Source organism: Trachurus japonicus, chromosome 2 (genome assembly GCF_045865225.1).
Source record: "Trachurus japonicus isolate A0001 chromosome 2, Traja_1.0".
Taxonomy (NCBI): Eukaryota; Metazoa; Chordata; class Actinopteri; order Carangiformes; family Carangidae; genus Trachurus; species Trachurus japonicus.
The window spans coordinates 3,374,815-3,396,038 of record NC_140908.1 but is presented as its reverse complement, the minus strand read 5'-3'; the positions used below and the strand labels follow the sequence as shown (position 1 = coordinate 3,396,038).

General features: G+C 44.0%; 3 protein-coding genes across 3 annotated transcripts; all 3 read right to left on the bottom strand.

Annotated features, from left to right (window-relative positions):
* Window positions 1–1,225: 1,225 nt before the first annotated feature.
* LOC146990589 (NLR family CARD domain-containing protein 3-like) lies at window positions 1,226–4,300 on the bottom strand. The gene is made up of 5 exons (XM_085795784.1): window positions 4,099–4,300; window positions 3,643–3,891; window positions 3,484–3,546; window positions 1,685–3,362; window positions 1,226–1,523 (listed from the first exon to the last, which is right to left on the bottom strand). Exons 2-5 carry the CDS (start codon window positions 3,884–3,886, stop codon window positions 1,406–1,408), a joined length of 2,103 nt encoding a protein of 700 aa, XP_085651910.1. The 5' UTR covers window positions 3,887–3,891; window positions 4,099–4,300; the 3' UTR covers window positions 1,226–1,405.
* A 3,133-nt stretch (window positions 4,301–7,433) lies between these two features.
* On the bottom strand, window positions 7,434–11,786 carry LOC146990588 (uncharacterized). Its single transcript, XM_085804228.1, has 3 exons — window positions 9,487–11,786; window positions 8,482–9,189; window positions 7,434–7,965 (listed from the first exon to the last, which is right to left on the bottom strand). Exons 1-3 carry the CDS (start codon window positions 10,859–10,861, stop codon window positions 7,649–7,651), a joined length of 2,400 nt encoding a protein of 799 aa, XP_085660354.1. The 5' UTR covers window positions 10,862–11,786; the 3' UTR covers window positions 7,434–7,648.
* Window positions 11,787–12,081: 295 nt separating this feature from the next.
* Window positions 12,082–20,684, bottom strand: styxl2 (serine/threonine/tyrosine interacting like 2). Its single transcript, XM_085795646.1, has 6 exons — window positions 20,589–20,684; window positions 19,799–19,993; window positions 19,595–19,713; window positions 17,635–17,866; window positions 16,407–16,624; window positions 12,082–14,863 (listed from the first exon to the last, which is right to left on the bottom strand). Exons 2-6 carry the CDS (start codon window positions 19,954–19,956, stop codon window positions 12,105–12,107), a joined length of 3,486 nt encoding a protein of 1,161 aa, XP_085651772.1. The 5' UTR covers window positions 19,957–19,993; window positions 20,589–20,684; the 3' UTR covers window positions 12,082–12,104.
* Between the last annotated feature and the right edge of the window lie 540 nt (window positions 20,685–21,224).

Below are 21,224 nucleotides of genomic sequence, written 5' to 3'. Positions count from 1 at the left end.
TTCATAACAACAACAACAACAACTCTACAGTGAAGTTTTGTTTCTACTGGAGTTTATTTCCTAGTACTTTACTGATGCATTCATTTATAAAAGTCTTTTCTTCAACAGGCTTATTTATCATGTGTCTCCTGACGCAGCACGCAGGCTCCGCTACGCGCTGTATCACTCGCTTTTTCTGAATGAATCACTTTTTTTCCTCCCGTGACCAGAAAACAGTAAACATCGGCGTGCGTGAGTGCGTCAATAAACAAGAGCATTATAGGCCTACCAGAATTGTTGTTATGGAGAAGAGAGGTGCTTTCACAGCACTTTTTTTTTTTTTTTTTTTCATTTTATTAATTAGGCCGAAAAAAATACCGAGGTCATGACATCGGTGTCCTCAATGGTAGTTACGGCCATGCATGCAAACTGTATATGTAAGAACAGATAACAGCGGAGACTAATCACATATTGTTCTACTGAGCTTCACTTATGAATAACTGGAACACAGTGGACTCTGCTGTGACATCATTCCCCACTCCAACCAACTCCAACTCAGTGTTATATGAGGAACAAAATGTCATTTCCACAGAAGTCATTTCTACCACTTTATTTATTTTGGTGGGAAAAACTGTAGTGATTTAAATAGAAAAATAATTATTCATACAATGAAATAATGAACCAAAAACAGCAATCAATGTTGTGTAAAAATTCCAGAACTGAAGAGGCATAGATATCTAAATATGACATTTCATGACACTGAATATCACAGAGTTTATAGGTCTAATCCTTAATGCAGCTGCAATGGGTTTGAATCCAACCTGTGGATCTTTGCTATTTGAAACTCCTCCCTCTCTCCCAAAAACGTTCCATTGCTCTAGCGAAATAAACGCCGGATATTCACATAAATGATGGCGACAATAGCACCCCACGTTGACGACCTGTACATCTGTAAGTCCATGATGACATGTGACCCCATAACAGAGAGCAAGTGAACACAAGGAGGAGGTATTACATCAGAGGCACATAATTTCCAGGAATTACACCGGAGAAGATTCAAGAGAAGATTCCTGCAAAAAAGGGACAAGATGTTAAAACTGTGTCAAAGTTGTTGAGTAGAGACGTGTGCATCAGAGTCTGAGAGAAATAACAATATTACATGCAGCTGCAGTAACACCTTGATGTCATACTGTAAAGTAGGGTTGTTAGCCTATATCTATACATTTGATTTAGTTTTTTTTAATTTACCTTCTTTAATATTGCTTTGTATCTTATTGTTGTTATCCTGCATTTTATCTGTTTGTGTCAGTTTACTCACCTTGTCTTCAACTAAACTTTGTACAGTTCTTTCGTCACCTCAAGTTGTTTTAAATCTGCTATAAACCTGATTAGATTGGTATAGATTTCTCCATCACAAAGATTTAACTTACCAGTGAATGATCCGTTTCTGTTGGGGTTCAAGGGCGGGGTCATCAATCATTCTGTGTAATTCAATGTTGCCATCCAGTTCTTCCCCTAACCTCTGTAATGCACGGGCCAACATACTAGACAGAAACATAAAAGACACATGTAAGGTCCATGTTTCTCAGACTAGAGAACTAGAAGTTGAAGACAGCAGAGCTTCTCTCTGACATGTTAAAGCTGCTCACAGAAAAGAATGAATGAGCATCAATACAAATTATTTTTTCTTTGCCCAGTTACTTACTAATGAGAGTGAGATTCCGTTGTTTTCTCTTTCTCTGATTCCAGGTACCGTTGAATCTCCTCCTGTAGAAAAGGATCCTTCAGTTCATGCAGACATTCAAACAGACTGAAGACCTTCTCTGACGAAAGTTTCTCTTTGATCTTTCCCTTGATGTACTGGATTATTTCCTCATTTGTTTCAGAGCAGCTTCCTGTCTGTGTCAGCAGACCTCGTAGGAAACTCTGATTGGTCTTCAGGGAAAGACCCAGGAGGAAGCGGAGAACCAAGTCCAGGTGTCCATTTGGACTCTGTAAGGCTGTGTCTACAGCGCTCTGATAGAAGTCTAGAAATGTACCTTCTCTTGTTTTACATTTTCTTATGGTCAATCTTTGCGATGTTGGTTGTTGTTGTGACATCAGGTTGAGTCCAGAGTTGATGAAGGTCAGATGGACATGAAGAGCAGCCAGAAACTCCTGAACAGTCAGATGGACAAAGCAGAACACCTTGTCCTGGTACAGGCCGCTCTCCTCTTTAAAGATCTGTGTGAACACTCCTGAGTAAACTGAGGCTGCTCTGATATCGATGCCACACTCTGTCAGGTCTGATTCATAGAAGATCAGGTTTCCTTTCTGCAGCTGCTCAAAAGCAAGCTCTCGAAGAGTCTCAATCATCTTCCTGCTCTCTGGACTCCAGTGTGGATCTGTACCAGTTCTTCCATCGTACTTGATGTTCTTCAGTTTCAGATAAACTACCAGGAAGTGGATGTACATCTCAGTCAGGGTCTTGGGCAGCTCTCCTCCCTCTCTGGTCTTCAACAGCTCCTCCAGAACTGTAGCAGTGATCCAGCAGAAGACTGGGATGTGGCACATGATGTGGAGGCTTCGTGAGGTCTTGATGTGGGAGATGATCTTCTTGGCCTGCTCCTCATCTCTGAACCTCTTCTTGAAGTACTCCTCCTTCTGTGGGTCAGTGAACCCTCTGACCTCTGTCACCATGTCAACACACTCAGGAGGGATCTGATTGGCCGCTGCAGGTCTTGTGGTTATCCAGAGGCGAGCAGAGGGAAGTAGTTTCCCCCTGATGAGGTTGATCAGCAGCACGTCCACTGAGGTGGACTCTGTCACATCAGTCAGGATCTCAGTGTAGTGGAAGTCCAGAGGAGGTCGACACTCGTCCAGACCGTCAAAGATGAAGACCACCTGGAACTGATCAAAGCTGCAGATTCCTGCTTCTTTGGTTTCAGAGAAGAAGTGATGAACAAGTTCCACCAAGCTGAACTTTTTCTCCTTCAGCACATTCAGCTCTCTGAAGGTGAAGGGAAATGTGAAGTGTATGTCCTGGTTGGTTTTGTCTTCAGCCCAGTCCAGAGTGAACTTCTGTATCAAGACTGTCTTACCAATTCCAGCCAGTCCCATCGTCATCACTGTTCTGACTGCTTCGTCTCTTCCAGGTGGGACTTCAAAGATGTCTTCTTGTCTGATGGTTGTTTCAGCTCCATCTGGTTTCTTTGAAGCTGTTTCAATCTTTCTGACCTCATGTTCATCATTGACCTCTCCAGTCCCTCCCTCTGTGATGTAGAGCTCTGTGTAGATCTGGTTCAGGAGGGTTGGGTTTCCTGCTTTAGCGATGCCCTCAAACACACACTTGAACTTCTTCCTCAGGTTGTGTTTCAGTTTAGGCTGGCATTTGTGAAGAGCTTCTGAAAGTACAAACAACAGATAATAGAACAACATGGTAAAGGTCTGGTCACAACAGATCAGATGAAATTAGTCTCAACATAGACAGATATATTTGGAGTCTTGTACTGTTCTGAACTTTACCTGCTGCTGCTGCTGCTGCTGCTGAGGCTGACGGATCTTGAGGCCAAACTTGTGACCATTTTCCTGTTGGAGGAAAAGGAATCTTTAATCAACCAACCCTGTTTACTTTGTCCTCTGTGTGGAAATGGTTACAAACTGGCTGCACTTTCCACGACAGACCTTCATTAATTCCAAGCTTCTTCAGAATGAACCTTGCCACCTGCAGAACTTCCTCAGTAGTGTACATGCCGACCATCAAGTCCACCGTCTTCTCTCTGCTTGCATCCTCCACATGACACTTTTTGATGGCAGGGAAACCGCCCATTAAGTCATCATCCTGCAGGTACCACTGGAAGCGGTCCAGCTCTTTATTTCTCAAATTCTGCAAAATGTGCAGAAGCTGCTCCTTCACAGACGGCTCCATCTTTGCTGCCTGACAGAATCAAATGGTTTTAAAGCTCAGTGACACTTTTTCCACCAAGAATGAAAGTTCCAGATTACAACAATTCGTCATGGTGTGAAGTGTGACCCTATCTAGAGCCATCACATCCCTGGCTGATTAATAAATACATTTAACAATGGTAGGATAAAAATGAGCTTTCCTCCATCTTTACACAGGACAAACATCAGTGTTACTCACAGCTTCGATGGCCGACAGCAGACAGACGATATCTCAGTGTTCACTCCGCTCCTCAGACACCACAGTGTCACCTCCATGGGTGTGACGACTGCTGAAAGATGGAAGAGATCAGTGGTGTAGTCTATGTCATACGCAGGTATACCACTGGAAGACTAGACTACACCACTGGAAGAGATCATTTCACTTCACTGTGACTGACTGACACCGAGTCAGATCATAAACCTCCCGTTAGCAACGCCAGCCCATAGCCCTGCCCAGAGATTTACAACATACAGTGTTGTGAACAGACCCAAAGAAACGGCCTATTTTCGCGGCCTAAAAGAGGTTTTACCTGAAAAAAAATACACAGTTCCATTGTTCGCTATGATATAATTTTTTCCAGCCCTTCAAAGTGCAGGAAAAACACAGTTTTTATTTGGACCTAACCAACTCACTGTGTTTTTCCTGCACTTTGAAGGGCTGGAAAAAATTATATTATAGCGAACAATGGAACTGTGTATTTTTTTTCAGGTAAAACCTCTTTTAGGCCACGAAAATAGGCCGTTTCTTTGGGTCTGTTCACAACACTGTATGTTGTAAATCTCTGGGCAGGGCTATGGGCTGGCGTTGCTAACGGGAGGAGTGCAGAGAGTCTTCTACTGCAATTGAAGTACTTGGGGGCTATTTGTAGACAGAGGTGGGTAGTAACGCGCTACATTTACTCCGTTACATTTACTTGAGTAACTTTTTGGATAAATTGTACTTCTAAGAGTAGTTTCAATGCAGCGTACTTGTTACTTTTACTTGAGTACATTTCTTCTCGCTACTTTTTCTTATTGATCCAATGTGCGATCTGTCTGTTTATGTTTTAATGGAGATACTTCCGAGCCTCTGTCACATGACTGCGTTTCACCAATCAGATGTAGCCACTCGCAACGTTTGCCTCCGTGTAACCAATCAGACAGAGCCAGGCAGTCACATGACCGCACACAAAATCTCCGCGGTAAACAGGACGGCCACTCCGCCTCAAATTTGAGAAACTGCGGCTAGTAAACGATTAGGATGACGTCAGCCCTGGTATGTCGTCGTGGATAATAGTGGATAATGTAAAAAAAATAAAAATAAATAGTGGATAATGTCCGTGAAGGTTCTCAGTCATCCAGGTCATCTTATTCTTCTTCCTCCCCAGGAAGTTTAAACCCCATGCACACCTGGAGACATATGACTCCTAGTCACATGAACACCCCTCCAGTTTCGGGGGTGTGGTCATGTGACTTTGGTTTCACTAGAAACTAGGGGTGTAACGGTACACAAAAGTCACGGTTCGGTACGTACCTCGGTTCAGGGGTCACGGTTCGGTACGGTTTCGGTACAACAGACACTAATTGAATGTAAAACTAAAATCTGTCTTGTGTTATAAAAGTTAAAAGAAAAAAGAATACAAAATAAAACAAGTGCATTAGGAGTGTTATAATGCCATTCATTAATTCTAGAGGGAAAAAAACGTGCACTTGACAACTGGCAACTATTATTCGAATTATTAAATTATTATTATTATTAAAAAAATATTATTAAAAAAACAAAACAATAAACTGACATCAATGTTGGTTTACACAGTTAAATTAGACTAGCAGTTACTTTGGTGATGTTTCTGGTCCTGCCTGTGTTCATAAAACATATTAGGCAGCTACACGCACATCCCCCAAAAAACTGAAGACTAGGTGCTGGACCACCAAGAAAGACACAGGTAAGGAAACAGGAGACCGCACACTAGTTAAAAGCTATGTCACTCACACGTTTCAGGCATCAGCCCTTCATCAGACAAAATGTGTCTGATTATAATAGTGTGCGGTCTCCTTTTCTCCTCACCTGTCTGTGTTCACGTCAAGAGGCTTAAAAGCTGCGGGATCATCGGGATAAGTTGTTGCACACAACTTGTCTTTTTACTTGCACCAGTGATTGACATATCGGGTTGAACATGCGCTACGTGTTTGATGCGTTTCTAGCGACTCACCGCGCATCCGTGAAACATCGCCGACGGACTTTGTCCGGTGGACCAGTCGCGAGCATGGATGTGTTATGGTCGCGAGCCGCCGCCGCCGCCGTTTGTTTGATTGAGAAGCCACAGTGACATGAATGAAGCAGACAGCTCTCCTCCTCTAACTTCACTCTCTCATCACTTCTCTTCTTCGTCTGCTATGACGGCTGCAGGCAGCTTCGAGGCTCATTACCGCCACCTGGAGTCGAGTGAGGACTCGACTTTTTTTTTTTTTTTTTTTTTTAATATTCATTCAGACGTATTCGTCGTGTGACTGTGTGCACCGAACCGTGACCCCCGTACCGTGACGGCACGGGACGAATACATATACCGTTACACCCCTACTAGAAACCAATCATAGGACCCCCCCCCCCCCACACACACACACACACACACACACACACAGTCACAGATAGACACACAGACACCACACCCATACAAAGAGCTTAAGGACAGTACATAGATATTTCATAGATAGGCTTATGTAAGTTATTGTGGCTGAATTTGTCTTCATTTATGTTACTTTGTATTTTTGCTATTATATTTCTGTGTATTTGATTAGGCCTAATGTTACATTTACGCGCTGATCATTAAACGAACAAATCTGAAGTTACTCAGCAGTTACTCAGTACTTGAGTAGCTTTTTCACCAAGTACTTTATACTCTTACTCAAGTAAATGTTTGAATGGCTACTTTTTACTTTTACTTGAGCAACATTATTCTAAAGTAACTATACTCTTACTTGAGTACCATTTTTGGCTACTCTACCCACCTCTGTTTGTAGATCATACAACCCCACTTTTAAAAAAAATGCTACTATCCCTTTAAGCACAGGGAGAGTCGGGCAGTGTGTGTGTTGTGATCCTAACCCAGATCGTTGTAACTTGTTGCTGATTGGACAAACAAAGCTATTTGAAATGCTCCTCTATTAACACTACACACAGACTGAAATAGCCTACGTCATAAAAGTTAAAGTTAACAAACGAACTAAACTTACTCCGCAGGCTTATCTCAGTCCAAACAGCAGCAGAAGGACGTCTTCACTCGAGCCCTGCAGATTAAACTACTTCCTGTTATGAGTCAGAAATAGGAAGAGGAGGAGCAAATTTTAACAATAAGATGACACGTAACCGTTTGGTTTTAACATATTTCATTTATTGTTGTTTATGGTGATGTCAGACACATGCAGGTTTGTCACTTTTTCTGTATTTACAGCTTAAAAACAAGCTCGCGTTAATACAGCCAACGTGTTGCAGTTCAGGATTTGCGACCACTAGATGTCGCCAAAGTAACGTGACAGTTGAGCCCCAGAGTCTGTTTCCGGCTTTCATTCATAACAACAACAACTCTACAGTGAAGTTTACAGGTCACTGTTTCTACTGGAGTTTATTTTATTTTTATCACTTTACAGATGCATTAATTTATAAAAGTCGTTTCTTCAACAGGCCTATTTATCATCTATATGTCTTATAAAGTTTAATTAAATTTCCACTTGGGCCAATTAAATCAAACCCTCTGATAATAATTGATCATGAGTTCATCATGGCCTCAAACTCATCAATTCTCTGTTTGGTGTTTCCTTTGCGGATCCTCCTGTAGGACACAGTTTTGAACTTGGAGGACTGATGGCCGCCGTTCTTCTTCGCCTCCTCCTCCTCCTCCTCCTCCTCACTCTTGTTAGGGGAGTTTTCACCTCCGTACTGTTTGACCCCGTTGTCCTCCTTTGTCTCCAGCTCAGAGCTCTCTGTCCCGGATAAGTTCTGTGGACTGGTCTCCTTGTCGTCTTCCACTCTGGACACTGTCGCCGTCGACTGAGCTTCTGTGTCCATCAGTGTCTCTCCTCTCTCTGGAAGTGGAAATATCAAATGTAATAAAGGGGTTTTCAATCATCCAACAGTTGTTTTGTGTCTGTGTGGAATTTTAATTAGATTTTGATGAATGAATTAACTCTCTGACCTGAATCTCCACTTTGAGTAATTGTGTTGCAGCAGCAGTTATGTAACGACCTGTCTACACTGCAGGCTCCACAGCAAAGTGGGACAACTTCAAGTTCAACATTTAAACGATTAAATGAGTGAAAAATGTAGAAGCAAAACAAATTAAAAGTTTCAAACACTGCAGGGGAAAAGCAGCAAACTGACATTATGCAAATGTTAAAGCTCTTTTACTTTTATTACTTCATTAATTTGGGGAAACTATCATTTTTGCACATTTGCTGCAGTTTTTCCTTCTTTTTTACACAAATAACACAGTGCTTTTATTTTAAAAAGTAAAGAAAATGATCCATTTCAGATATAGTGAAATTAAAAACTTGACTTCAGAGATTAGTTTTACTTCTGGACTTATTTAATCAAACTACTACCTGTATGTGGCTCAGGTGAGACACCTCCAGGCTCCGCCTCCTCCTCCATCCTCAGGTGTAGCTGGTCGTCGACACTGTGGAGATTCGTGTCCGTCACAGTCGGAGCTGGAGCGTCTGTGCTGCTCGGCTTCTCTTCCTCCTCCTCCTCCTCCTCCTCCTCGTTGTTGTTGCTAAGCGACGTGGGACAACCGTCCTCTCTGTGGTTCCTGCCAGAGACTGAGCTCCACTCTTCATCGGACCGAGCTTCATCTTCTCCCTTCATCTTGTTTTCTTTTTCCTCCATCTCCACCTCTTGTTCATCCCTCTTTTCTTCTTCTCCATCCACCTTGTCCTCTTTTAACACCATCTCTTCCTTTTCAACCATCTTTTCTTCCACCTCGTCTTCTTGTCCCTCCATCTTGCCCTCTTCACCCGTCTCTTCTTCTTTTACCTCTGTCTTGTCCTCTTTTCTCTCCATCTTTTCCTCTTTCCCTATCATCGCTTCCTCCTTTTCACCAATCTCTTCTTTTCTGTCCATCTTTTCCTCATTTCCCTCCACCTCTTTGTCTTTTCCATCCATCTTTTCTTCTTTTTCCTCCGTCTCATTTTCTTTACCTTCTTTTTGCTCCATCTTTTCTTCTTTTTCCTTCATCTCATCTTGTTTTACTTCAATTTCCTCTGTCTTTTCTTCTTTTTCTTCAACCTCTTCTTCAATTTCCTCCATCTCTTCTTTTTCCTCAACTTCTTCATCTTTTTCCTCCATCCTTTCTTCTTTTTCCTCAACCTCTTCTTCTTTTTCCTCCGTCCTTTCTTCTTTTTCCTCCATATTTTCTTCTTTTTCCTCAATGTTTTCTTCTTTTTCCACCATCTCATTTTCTTTTACTTCTTTTTCCTTTATCTTTTCTTCTTTTTCCTCAACCTCTTTTTCTTTTTCTTCCATCCTTTCTTCTTTTTCTTCAACCTCTTTTTCAATTTCCTCCATCTCTCCTTCTTTTTCCTCAACTTCTTTGTCTTTTTCCTCCATCCTTTCTTCTTTTTCCTCAACCTCTTCTTCAGTTTCCTCCATCTCTTCTTCTTTTTCCTCAACTTCTTCGTCTTTTTCCTCCATCCTTTCTTCTTTTTCCTCAATCTTTTCTTCTTTTTCCTCCATCCTTTCTTCTTTTTCCTCCATATTTTCTTCTTTTTCCTCAATGTTTTCTTCTTTTTCCACCATCTCATTTTCTTTTACTTCTTTTTCCTTTATCTTTTCTTCTTTTTCCTCAACCTCTTTTTCTTTTTCTTCCATCCTTTCTTCTTTTTCTTCAACCTCTTTTTCAATTTCCTCCATCTCTCCTTCTTTTTCCCCAACTTCTTTGTCTTTTTCCTCCATCCTTTCTTCTTTTTCCTCAACCTCTTCTTCAGTTTCCTCCATCTCTTCTTCTTTTTCCTCAAATTCTTCGTCTTTTTCCTCCATCCTTTCTTCTTTTTCCTCAATCTTTTCTTCTTTTTCCTCCATCCTTTCTTCTTTTTCCTCCATCTTTTCTTCTTTTTCCTCAATGTTTTCTTCTTTTTCCTCCATCTCATTTTCTTTTACTTCTTTTTCCTTTATCTTTTCTTCTTTTTCTTCAACCTCTTCTTCTATTTCCTCCACTCTTAATTCTTTTCCCTCAACCTCTTTGTCTTTTTCCTCCATCCTTTCTTCATTTTTCTCAATCTTTTCTTCTTTTTCCTCCATCTCATTTTCTTTTATTTCTTTTTCCTTTATCTTTTCTTCCTTTTCCTCAACCTCTCCTTCTTTTTCCTCCATCTTTTCTTCTTTTTCCTCAATCTCGTCTTCTTTTTCCTCAATCTCCTTTTCTTTTTCCGCCATCTTTTCCCCTTTTCCTTTCATCTCTTTATCTTCCATTTCTTCCTCTATTTTCTCCATCTCTTCTTCTTTTTTATCATCCATCTTTTCTCCTTCCTCCGCCACCTTAAACTCTTCTCCTCCTTGCAGATCTTTGTGTTCTTTCACTTTTTCCTCCCTCAACTCATCCTTGGCAGTTTCTTCTTCTTTTCCTTCACCTCCATCATCACCACATTCTTCCTTCTCCACCTTTTCTTCTCCTCTTCCTTGCAGATCCTTGTGTTCCTTCTCTTTTTCCTCTCTCCAGTCTTCATACTCTTGGTCTTCTCCTCCCTTTTCCACCTTCTCTCCTTCATCCTTCACCATCACATCCTCATCCTCATCTTCACAGTTTTCCTCCCGGTCACTTGGACGTCTGCGTCTCTTGACCTCTGACCTCGTCGTCGTTTCCATGGCGTCCTCCAGCGACAGGAAGTCTCCAAACAGACCGACGGCCTGAATCACCCGAGACATGATGGAGTTCTCCTCCAGGTCCAGACTGTCCAACACGTCGGCCTCCGTCCACCAGCTCGCCATCACCAGCCAGAACCAGAACCAGAACCAGAACCAGAACCAGAACCAGAACCAGAACCAGAACCAGAACCAGAACCAGAACCAGAACAACTACTGTTGTTGTTGTGGTTTCTGCTCAGAGTGAAGTAAAACTAAAGGAGAATTTCCTTAATGCAGCACACGTCACCTCTCAGACCTTTAATCCCTCATTTTCTCCTCCCACGCTCACAAACTGCTCATTATAATAATCATTACTATTATTATTATTGGTCCAATGCATAGAAACACATTTACACTGCTTCTATATTTCAAAATAAAAGTTCAATTAAATCAGCTCAAACAACTGTGCATCATCTCTATTTAAAACGACCTTCATGTTTCAAAATGCACCACAAAACAGTGGTGAGAGAAACTTGAATAGGTCAGGTAGAAATATGGAGCTTGTTTCTGTGACTCTGGATTTAAATGCATATACAACACAACAGCTTGAAGATCAACATTCCCACGTGGTTTATCCCTCTGTGGTATGTAAAGCTTCACAATAAGCTGCAATAAGAGAAACAGCCTCACGTGTGTTGCCGCTATGTCGACACCTCCTCACCATCACCATCACCATCATCATTATTATTATTATTATTACACCTGTGACGAGGTAAATCAGTCATTAATTATCAACAAATCACAAACCAGCCCCAACAAAACAATATAATTATATCTCATCCTTGACTTTACTCACTTTGTCCACTGGAGAGCGCTGTAACATAAGAGCCACAGGGAAGTGCCCCTCATGTTAAAGCCTCCACCTCCTGCACAAATGTGATATATGCATATTATTTCTATATATTAACAACACTGCAACATGTTTCACTTCCCATATCCAGATCATTTCTCCTTCTTCTTTCATTCCTCTAACTGATAAATGAATATCCAAATCACCAACCTTGTCATGTATCATGATATTTATTGCAATAATAAAATAACAGAACAGTACAAATAGGGTACTAACTTGGGTTTTCTATTTTCAGGAGCTTTACATCATCTGTTATGAAAATACATTGAGCACTTAGTGTGATTTATAATCAATTACATTCTACAGTGGTGAAACTAATAACTTATGCACACTGATGAGAAGAAATATTAACTCTATAACAGGTGAAGGTGCTTTATCTTCCCTACAAGTCTAAATACTTCGTCCACCATTTGAAAAAAGGGACATTTACATTCAGAAGATTGTGTACTGGAGTTTCCTCTCCACCAGGATTCATTTCTAACATTCACTGCGGCTGTTTGACTTGGCTTCCAGCTGTGCCCTCCAAGCGGCGACAACCTCGTCGTCTTCAGCCTCTGCAGCAGCTCGAGCTCTGATCCTCTGCCGGGTCTGGGCGATGAAGGTCGCAATGTCCTCCTCCTCATCCTCGGCATCGGCCTGCACCCTCCTCCCGCTCCTCGCCTCCGTCGCCTCGCTGCTTTCGTATCGCGATTGGTGACCGTACTTCCTCTTGGAGGAGAAGTCGCCGTAGCTCTCCTCCTCCCTCTCGCTGTGAGCCGAGTACGACCTTCCCGCTCGGGACTGCGAGAACCCGTTGCAGGAATAATCCGCCTCTTCGCTGGATAGATCTTCACGTAACCTTGATCGGTACCTAGAGCTGTACGTCGTCTCCTCCTCTTCTCCTTCGTCGGCAGCGTAGGACGCCCGGCGGCTCGAGAAGTCGAACTCAGAAGCGGAGGCATCGAGGTCGTCGTAGGGATCCTCTGCTGCACCGGCCTCTGCTCCGTAGGCGGTTTTCCTCTGGGGAGGCCGGACGCTCTCCAACCAATCGTCCACGCTGGTGTTCTTGTCTTTCTCCAGCGCTGGGTTGAGGTTCAGGCACCCGGAGAGGCCGAAACTCCTCTTGGGTTTCTCCTTTTTCTTAGTCTCCTCCAGAAACTCCTCCTCTTTCTGCTTTCTTTCTTCCTCCTCATCTTCATCCTCCTTTGGTTTCTTCTTCTTGTACAAAGTGCTGCGCTTGTTGTCCTCCAAGATCTTCTTCTTTTCGTAGGTAGACATCTTGTCCCTCATATCGGACTTCATCTCCTTGTCCATGGCGTCCAGTTTGCCCAGGTTGACCTGGTCTTGGAAGAGGCTGAAGAGTGGGACGCTGGTGGTGGTGATCTTCTTCTTGGAGCCCAGAGTGGAGCCCAGAGCTGAACCTCTACCACTGAGACCCGAGATGCTGCTCGAGCCACCGCCGCCTGAGAGCACGGACGCTGCCCTGCCCCGACCTTGGGACAGAGCGCTGGAGTAGGACGCACCACTCAACATGGACGCTCTGTCATCATCGGCTCCTCTTCCAGAGATCAGACTCGCTGCAGCGCCGCCGTAGCTGAACTCTGATCCTGCCCGTGACGGCGGAGGCAGGCTCATCTCGGTCTGCTTCTGTTTGATCGTCTCCGAGACGACGTTAGCGATCCAGTTCTGGATGCTGGCCAGATTGACCATCGGCTCGCCTCCCGGGCCCGGGACGGCCGGGACCGGGAGGATGGGAGGAACGGGAGTCATGGGATTCATAGGAGCTGCGTGTTGCGCCGATCGCGCGCTACGAGGTTGTGAAACCGAGGATATGGCCGACGACCTGCCGCTCAGCATGGACATGTTGTCATCGTTGGCGACGCTCGGCGGGCCCGTGACCCCGGCTCCGGCCCAGAAGGTCGAGAGTGGAATCGTTCCTCCGCTGACGCAGCTCTCGCTCTCCCAGCCGCACATGGACTGACTCTCCTCTAAGGTTTTCTTCGAGCGCTCTAGCAGCTCTTCGCGCCTCTGCCTCCTTTTGATCGTGGCCGAGTCCTCGCCGCGACTCATCTCCAGAATCTCGTCCGTGTTCTCCTCCCCGAGGCGTTTCTGCTGCCTCAGCTTCCACGACTGGTACGCCGTCAGGTTGACGTCCTGGAAAGCCGGCGTCTTTGTTTCTCCCTCGCCGTCACCTTTCTCTCCGTCCGCGACCGAGCTTTTCTCTCCGTCCTCTCGATCTTTCTTGTTCCAGCCGAACTGAATCCGTTTGACGCGCCAACGCTCCAGAGGCGACATCTTCTCCTTGTTTTTCTGGCAGAAGTTGTACATGGAGCTCGTGTCGGAGAGGATGCTCTCCACCTCCACGTCGATATTCTTCTTTTCTCCCTCCGTCCTGGTGCTCTCGCTGCCTTCGTCGTCTTCTTTCTTGCGGTAGCGAGCGGCGGCTTGGTCCTCGATCTCCTTCAGCCGCTGTTTCCAAAGATCGGAGTAGCTGGTGCAGCTGGAGGTGGACATTGCGTCCGACGGCGGACGTCTGTTGCGGCGCTTCAGACGCTCCTTCACCGCTCGTACGTCCTCGCTGGTGACGCTCTCCACGTCGCCGTCCGCACCTTCCGCCGTCTTCTTCGATCGGCCTCCAGCTAGAGATTCCTCCTCGTCGACGTCGCTGTTGAGCTGGGCCTCCCACCAGTCCTCGTCTTTATATTTCTCATTTCTCCGCTGCCACTCGCGGATCATGCTGCCCACTCCGTCGTCATCGTCCTCGTCGCCCTGTTCCTCAGGAAGGACGATCTCCTCGGGACCGGCGGCGTTGTCCAGCCCGTTCTGCGCTCCGATCAACCCGCTCCTGAGCGCCGCGGCAGCCGCAGACGAAGCGACGCTGCTCATCACGCTTTCACCATCCTCTTCCTCCTCCATCGTGATGGACTGAGCCTTGACCCCGATCATGCTCTGCTCTTCCTCTTTATCGGTATCGTCGTCGTCGTCGTCGTCGTCTCCGTTGAAGATGCGGCCGCGGGTGCGAGCGTCGATCACGGAGCACTGGCTGAGCGTCTCGTCGTCGTCGTCCCGCTCCTCCATCAGATTCTCGTTGAACTCTCGCAGCTGCTTCAGGAAGCCTTCGTTGGGGTTGATGGGACGCTTCTTCCTCATGGAGGTCAGGGCCTCCATGATGGTCATGTGCTGGAAAATCATCAGGTAGGACGCCACCAGGACCGCAGAGCGACTGGAGCCCATCATAGAAACCACAAGAACCTTTCCTGTGAGGAGAGAAAATGACGATTGGATTGGATTGTACATTTGTTTTGGGCTCGGAGCCACTGCATACACAAAACAATACATACGAGACATTCATACAAAGTACTTTCACACATTTAGCACACATTCAAAACAGTGAAGGGTGCTTCCACTCTATACAAATAAATCATTAAAATCAGTAAATCCGTAGAACTGATCAAACCGGCAGCTTTTAAGTTAAAGTGCTATGTGCGCAGTGGTTCGATACGGAGAAAAACTAAACCAATAGAATAAAACCAACAGTACATAAATAAACTAGAGTGCTACATCACAATGCTTGCATATTAAAACAATAAAACTATACAAAAAAGGTAAAATCTACAGTTCTGCAGTAAAGTGCTACATATTACTGTTTAGTGCCTTAATGGCGGAAGGGATAAATGAGTTCCTGTCTACTTTTTGGGACTCTGAGCCTTCGACCTGCAGCACATCAAACTCTGGGTTGAGGATGTGTGTCGGGTTGTTAAAAATCTTTTGTGCTTCTCTGAGCAGTGATTTCTCATATAGCAACTTAAGATAGTTCTGCTCCTCCCTTCCTATGATTTTCATGGCGGTTTGAGCCAGGCGTGCAAGTTTAGACTTCGCCAGTACCGAGGTATTGCCATACCAAACTTGCATGCTGTATCGAATGACGCTCTCAAAAATCGCCTGGTAAAATAAAAACATAATCTTGTTGTTCACACGTCTTCTCAGGAAATACATTCTTTGCTGCAGTCGGGAACAAAGCTTGTCAATGTACACCTGCCATGTAAGTGTGTTGCCTAGGTATTTATATGTAGCTACCTGATTAATGGCTGCATCATGAATGATTGGCGTCGTTGAGTCAAAGGATCAGCCATCTTGTCCACTTTGTTTTTGAATATTGGATTAAAAGCAAAACTGTGTTAAAAACAAAAATATATATATAATGCAGATTTGACGCTCAAAGAGTTTTGGCCTCCAGGACTACAGTTGCTGTTGCTGCTGACGTCAGAATCAGCTGCAGTTACAAAGAATAAGAGAGTCACAGCGACTGTAACGAGAGGCTCTGCCAGGAACAGAGGAGTTTCTCTGTATGCTCCATGAAACACTTCTCAGAAACTGGGATTCTGTGTAAATCGGTGAGACATTTCCGGTTAGCTGTTCGTGATCTCTGACTGCGTCACTGTCGACCTCCGCCCGGGGACAGGCTGTTAAAAAGTGCGCTTTTGGCTAAATCTGGTAAAATGGGAGTATTGTGCATCATCCCCATGTTAAGTTAATAATGAAATAAATACAAAATCTCCAGGAATCACAGAGCAACGACAACAACAAATCCACTCTCTGTTTTATTTTTGAGACATTAAAACAGTTAATGAACTGAAACCATGTGATTCCTCCTTAAAACATGATAAGGACACACAACTGAATGTTGTTGACTCTGCAGCTCAGGAGCACAATGGCTCTTTGGACATCGAATTACAGTAAAAGTCGCTGGAAGACGTTGAAAGAGACTTGAGACAACACACAACCCCCCCGGCGGCTCACCTCTGTGGGTCAGCAGGGCCTCGTCCAGGAACTCAGCGGTGGATCTGAAGTGCGCAGAGATGTCGGCCTCGGGGAAGTCGTCCACCTCGATGCCCATGTACTGGATGTTCATGCCGGTGTAGAAGGACTCGCCTGTGTAGACGCCGGTGCCATGGGCGGCGTTCAGGATGTGGGTGATGCCCATTCGCTTCAGACGAGCTTTGTTGACGGCGACAGATCTGAGGAAGATGAGATAGATAGGCTCATGGGATTTCTTGGTTTCCCTCATCAAACTCATCAAATACACAATCCAACAACTCCACAACGCTCTGGTGGACAAGTTGTGACCTGCACATTCACCATGCTATGAGATAATAACACAACGTTACGATACAGCTCGCGGCTCTGCTCCGCCGTTCTAAAAATAGCTTGCACCGACAATTAAAGGTAACAAACCTACTGCTATGACTATAGGGATTATGGCAATGGGCCAATTTGACAAAATGTTGAAACCAATAATTTTAACTTCCTGCGGAGTTGATGAAAGAACTTGATGGACTGTACAGAAAGAAGAAAGCACTGGACTGTACAGAAAGAAGAAAGCATGAGGCCTTCTTAACTCTACCCATAATAACTATTATTACTTCTTTACAGTAAATATGTCCCCAGCATCATCTACCTCCATGGTTACCATAGAAATGGTCGTACTTTCCCCCCTAGCCACAGGCAACAAGATAGATAGATAGATAGATAGATAGATAGATAGATAGATAGATAGATAGATAGATAGATAGATAGATAGATAGATAGATAGATAGATAGATAGATAGATAGATAGATAGATAGATAGATAGATAGATAGATAGATACTTTATTAATCCCAGTAGGGAAATTCAGGTGTCTCTCGCTCATCCAGACAGTTAAAACAGTTAAAACACAGACCAGTACATATGTAACGGGACAATAACATAAAATAAAATAAAATAAATAAATAAACACAAATGAGGCAGTACGGTGCACTACACTACAAAGCCAACCTAGTGTGCAGTGTAAGAGCACGTATAAATGTGGAAGTGGAGCTATAGAATAAAATCACAGTGTAAGTGCATGATAAGAACTGTATAAAAGATAAAAGACTGGATGAAGACTGGATAAAAGACTATAACAGATGGAAGAAACGCTGTGAGTGAGATTTCCTTGAAAGGTCGGTTGGATTTCTGAGACACGGCTTCCAGGTGGAGAGACTCACTTCTCCGCGATGAAGATGTTGGGCCACACCTCGTCCACCGGGTTGACGGGCGCCTCCAGCCGGTCCTGCACCATGGCCCTCTGGATGTCCAGCACACAGGGGGTGTTGTAGGGGCTGCGGTCGTCGATCATGTCCCTGACCCGGTTGTAGAGGTCTTCCACCATCAGCTGCTCCGCCGTCTCCAGCATGGACTCTGGGATGGACTCGGCACGCACGCTTCGAGGTGGCAGCTCTGAGGAGACACAGACATGGTGTTAAACCCCTGTTAAAGGGATAGTTCATACATTTTGGTAAATTGGCCCATTGCCATAATCCCTATAGTCATAGCAGTAGGTTTGTTACCTTTAATTGTCGGTGCAAGCTATTTTTTGAACGGCGGAGCAGAGCCGTGAGCTGGTCAGAGCTACACTACGGAGGCTCATGGGATTTCTCGGTTTCCCTCATCAAACTCATCAAATACGCAATCCAACAACTCCACAACGCTCTGGTGGACAAGTTGTGACCTGCACATTCACCACGCTATGAGATAATACAGTAACTTCCTGCAGAGTTGATGAAAGAAATTGATGGACTGTACAGAATAAAGAAAGCATGAGGCCTTCTTAACTCTACCCATAATAACTATTATTATTCCTTTAAATATGTCCTCAGCATCATCTACCTCCATGGTTACCATAGAAATGGTCGTACTTTTCCCCCTAGCCACAGGCAACAAGATAGATAGATAGATAGATAGATAGATAGATAGATAGATAGATAGATAGATAGATAGATAGATAGATAGATAGATAGATAGATAGATAGATAGATAGATAGATAGATAGATAGATAGATAGATAGATAGATAGATAGATTTTTCTACCTGTTGACAAAGAAGCGAAGGTTTAAATTCAACCTTGAAATGTTTTTCTCTTCTTATTAAACAGCAGCTGGATGGTTTTCTGTGTGTGTGAACCCACAGTAGGTGAATCACTGTTTGTGTTACAACGTTGACATCGATCTTGTCCTGGTTTAAAGGCCGTCACAGTCGATGTCTGACAAACTCCTCAGAAATTCATAACCAGTGCATGTCAGAGGGTTTTTTTCATTTCCCAGGTACAGTCTGTTCAGAACATGTGTGTGTGTGTGTGTGTTTGATCTCTGTGCATACCAGCAGCTCATAAACACAGACGCTGCCGTATTCATCGTCTCCCTCCTTAGATGAAACATGCATCGTGTATTAAGCTGCTGCTAATGTAAGGAAAGGACAGAGGAGACGTGTGAAGCAGGAGCCGCCGTCTCGACGTGTCGTCCACGCTGATTTAGTCAATCAGCGTTTCTCCGAGGAGAGAAACTCTGGGGCCTCATAACGAGCCGAAACAATGAGACACGGCTTCACTCTAATTGAAGAGCGTTTGACCAAATTACACTCCATGGTTACATGTGGACGTAGGAGTCATTTCTCCAATTGCTGCATTTATATGAGGAGTGAGGAGCAGAGTGAGGCTTCTCAGAGCTGAATACATGAGCAGATTAAAGTCACACTGCAGGAATTTTCACCGTTTTACTTTAACGGTAAAAGAAGAAGACAAATTTGTCTCCGTCTGACATCATAATGATCAATAACATCACTGGAAATTTGGGACAGATCCTCCAAAAACTGAATATTTAATCTATATATTTGGTTTTACTGTTGTGCAGCTTTAATGTTTAGGAATGCACACAGAAAATTTAGGGCCGCACACCGTAAATCAACTTGCAAAGCAAATATTTATATTTCGTTTTCATTGGCGTGACACCTTAAATGACAGATACCAGATTATTTGCCACTTTCACCAGTACTAAAAAAAAACAGCAAATTAACTGGTTGCACATAAGATTTTACTTGCATGCTCTCAAATTGCACCCATTTAGGAGCAGTCTGGAGCCCTGTTGTGGATGCTTTTGTTTTGAGTTTTATTGATTAATAATGTTTGTTCACCCTCGTTGATGATCTTCTTGGCAGCGATGGCCGACGACAGGTGGATGGGCTCCATGAAGATGCTCGCGGCGTCAGAGCCTGAGATGGTGGAGAACCTGGACTCAGACACCATGGAGAAACTGACAGAGAGAAGAAGAAGAGATGATGATGATCATTGATGATGATGATGATGAAGAAGAACCAGGTGGGAGGAGTCTCTCCTACCTGGGGGAGGGGCAGCGGAGGTAATGAGACTGGACTCCTCTGATGCTCCTCTCCTCCTCCTCCGCCTCCTGCTGCTCTTCTTCCGCCGCCACTTCCTCCTTGTTGCCATCGGGAACCGTCTGATCCCTGTGCTCCCCGTTCTCACCGGGCGACGCCATGGCAACCAAGATACTTCCCACTGATGAGACTGGTTCCCTGCGTCAGAGATTTCACACTATTATTATTAATATTGACGTGAGATTAACACACGTTGTGTTACTTTGACCTGTAGTTTGAATCTCAGCAGGATATTTGAATATAAAAATGACGTAAACAATGACAAAGATGACTCATAATAACAGAGTTCTTGAAAAGTGCTTTATAAATAAAATGTATTATTATTATTATTAATAATAATTTAACCAGTTGTTTTCGCACAAATAACAAGACACAACCACCTGTCGTAGCCGATCTGTGCTCATGTGTGAATTACAAAAAGGTTTTCAAACTGGCATTGATTTAAATCAGTGTACAGAAAGTGCATGTGCATGTGTGTGTGTGTGTGTGTGTGTGATATGAGGCCTTGCAGTGGGTCTATATTTAGCGGTGACAGCTGCCTCAGAGCCCGTCAGGCCTGAGAGCAGCAGCTCAAACAGCTTCAGGCCTTAAACAACAGAACAACAACACTAATCAGGAGTGTGAAACCTCTCACACACACACACACACACACACACACACACAGTGACCCTTGTGGTTCTCAGTTTTGTATAAAACACCTCACCTATGTGTGTGTGTGTGTGTGATTTCTTACCTCGGTTCAGGCTGGACGAGGTCGTCTGCTCTGAGGTCTGACGGCAGCCGAACTGACACAGGCTCCTAAAGTTAGAGAGTCACTCACCCCCTCCTCACCCCCTCCTCACCCCCCACCAGGCCTGTGTGGACGCCCTGACACCCGACACCAGAGCTGCAAGTAATCGAGTACTTTTACTCAAATAAAAGTAGTTTAAACAAACAGCTCTGTTCACTTTCCACTGTTATTTTCTTTTCTTTTATTACTTTTTTTGTCTTATTTTTTTCCATTTTACTTTTAATATCATAATATTGATCAATACATTAAAATAAAAGTCTTCTTTTTTTCCCCGTAAACTGTGTCCTGGTCACAGAGTTTTGTGATTTAAAGTTTAAAGGAGCTCTGAGTCCATTTTGGTTATTATAGCTAATATCAGCATCAAAGAGAAATAGAGGTGGAGAGTGGAGTCTTTGTTTTGCTTCTATTTATGTGACCTTTCCGATAGTGAGCAATGCTAACCAGCTAGCTACAGGCCAGCTTGAATTTTTGATTTCAAAACAACAACTCCCTAACAGCCTGTTAATACTAATCATAGCTACACAACAATGTAGCAGAACTTAGATTGAGCTCTAACGTGCAAACAGGAAGTGATCATCT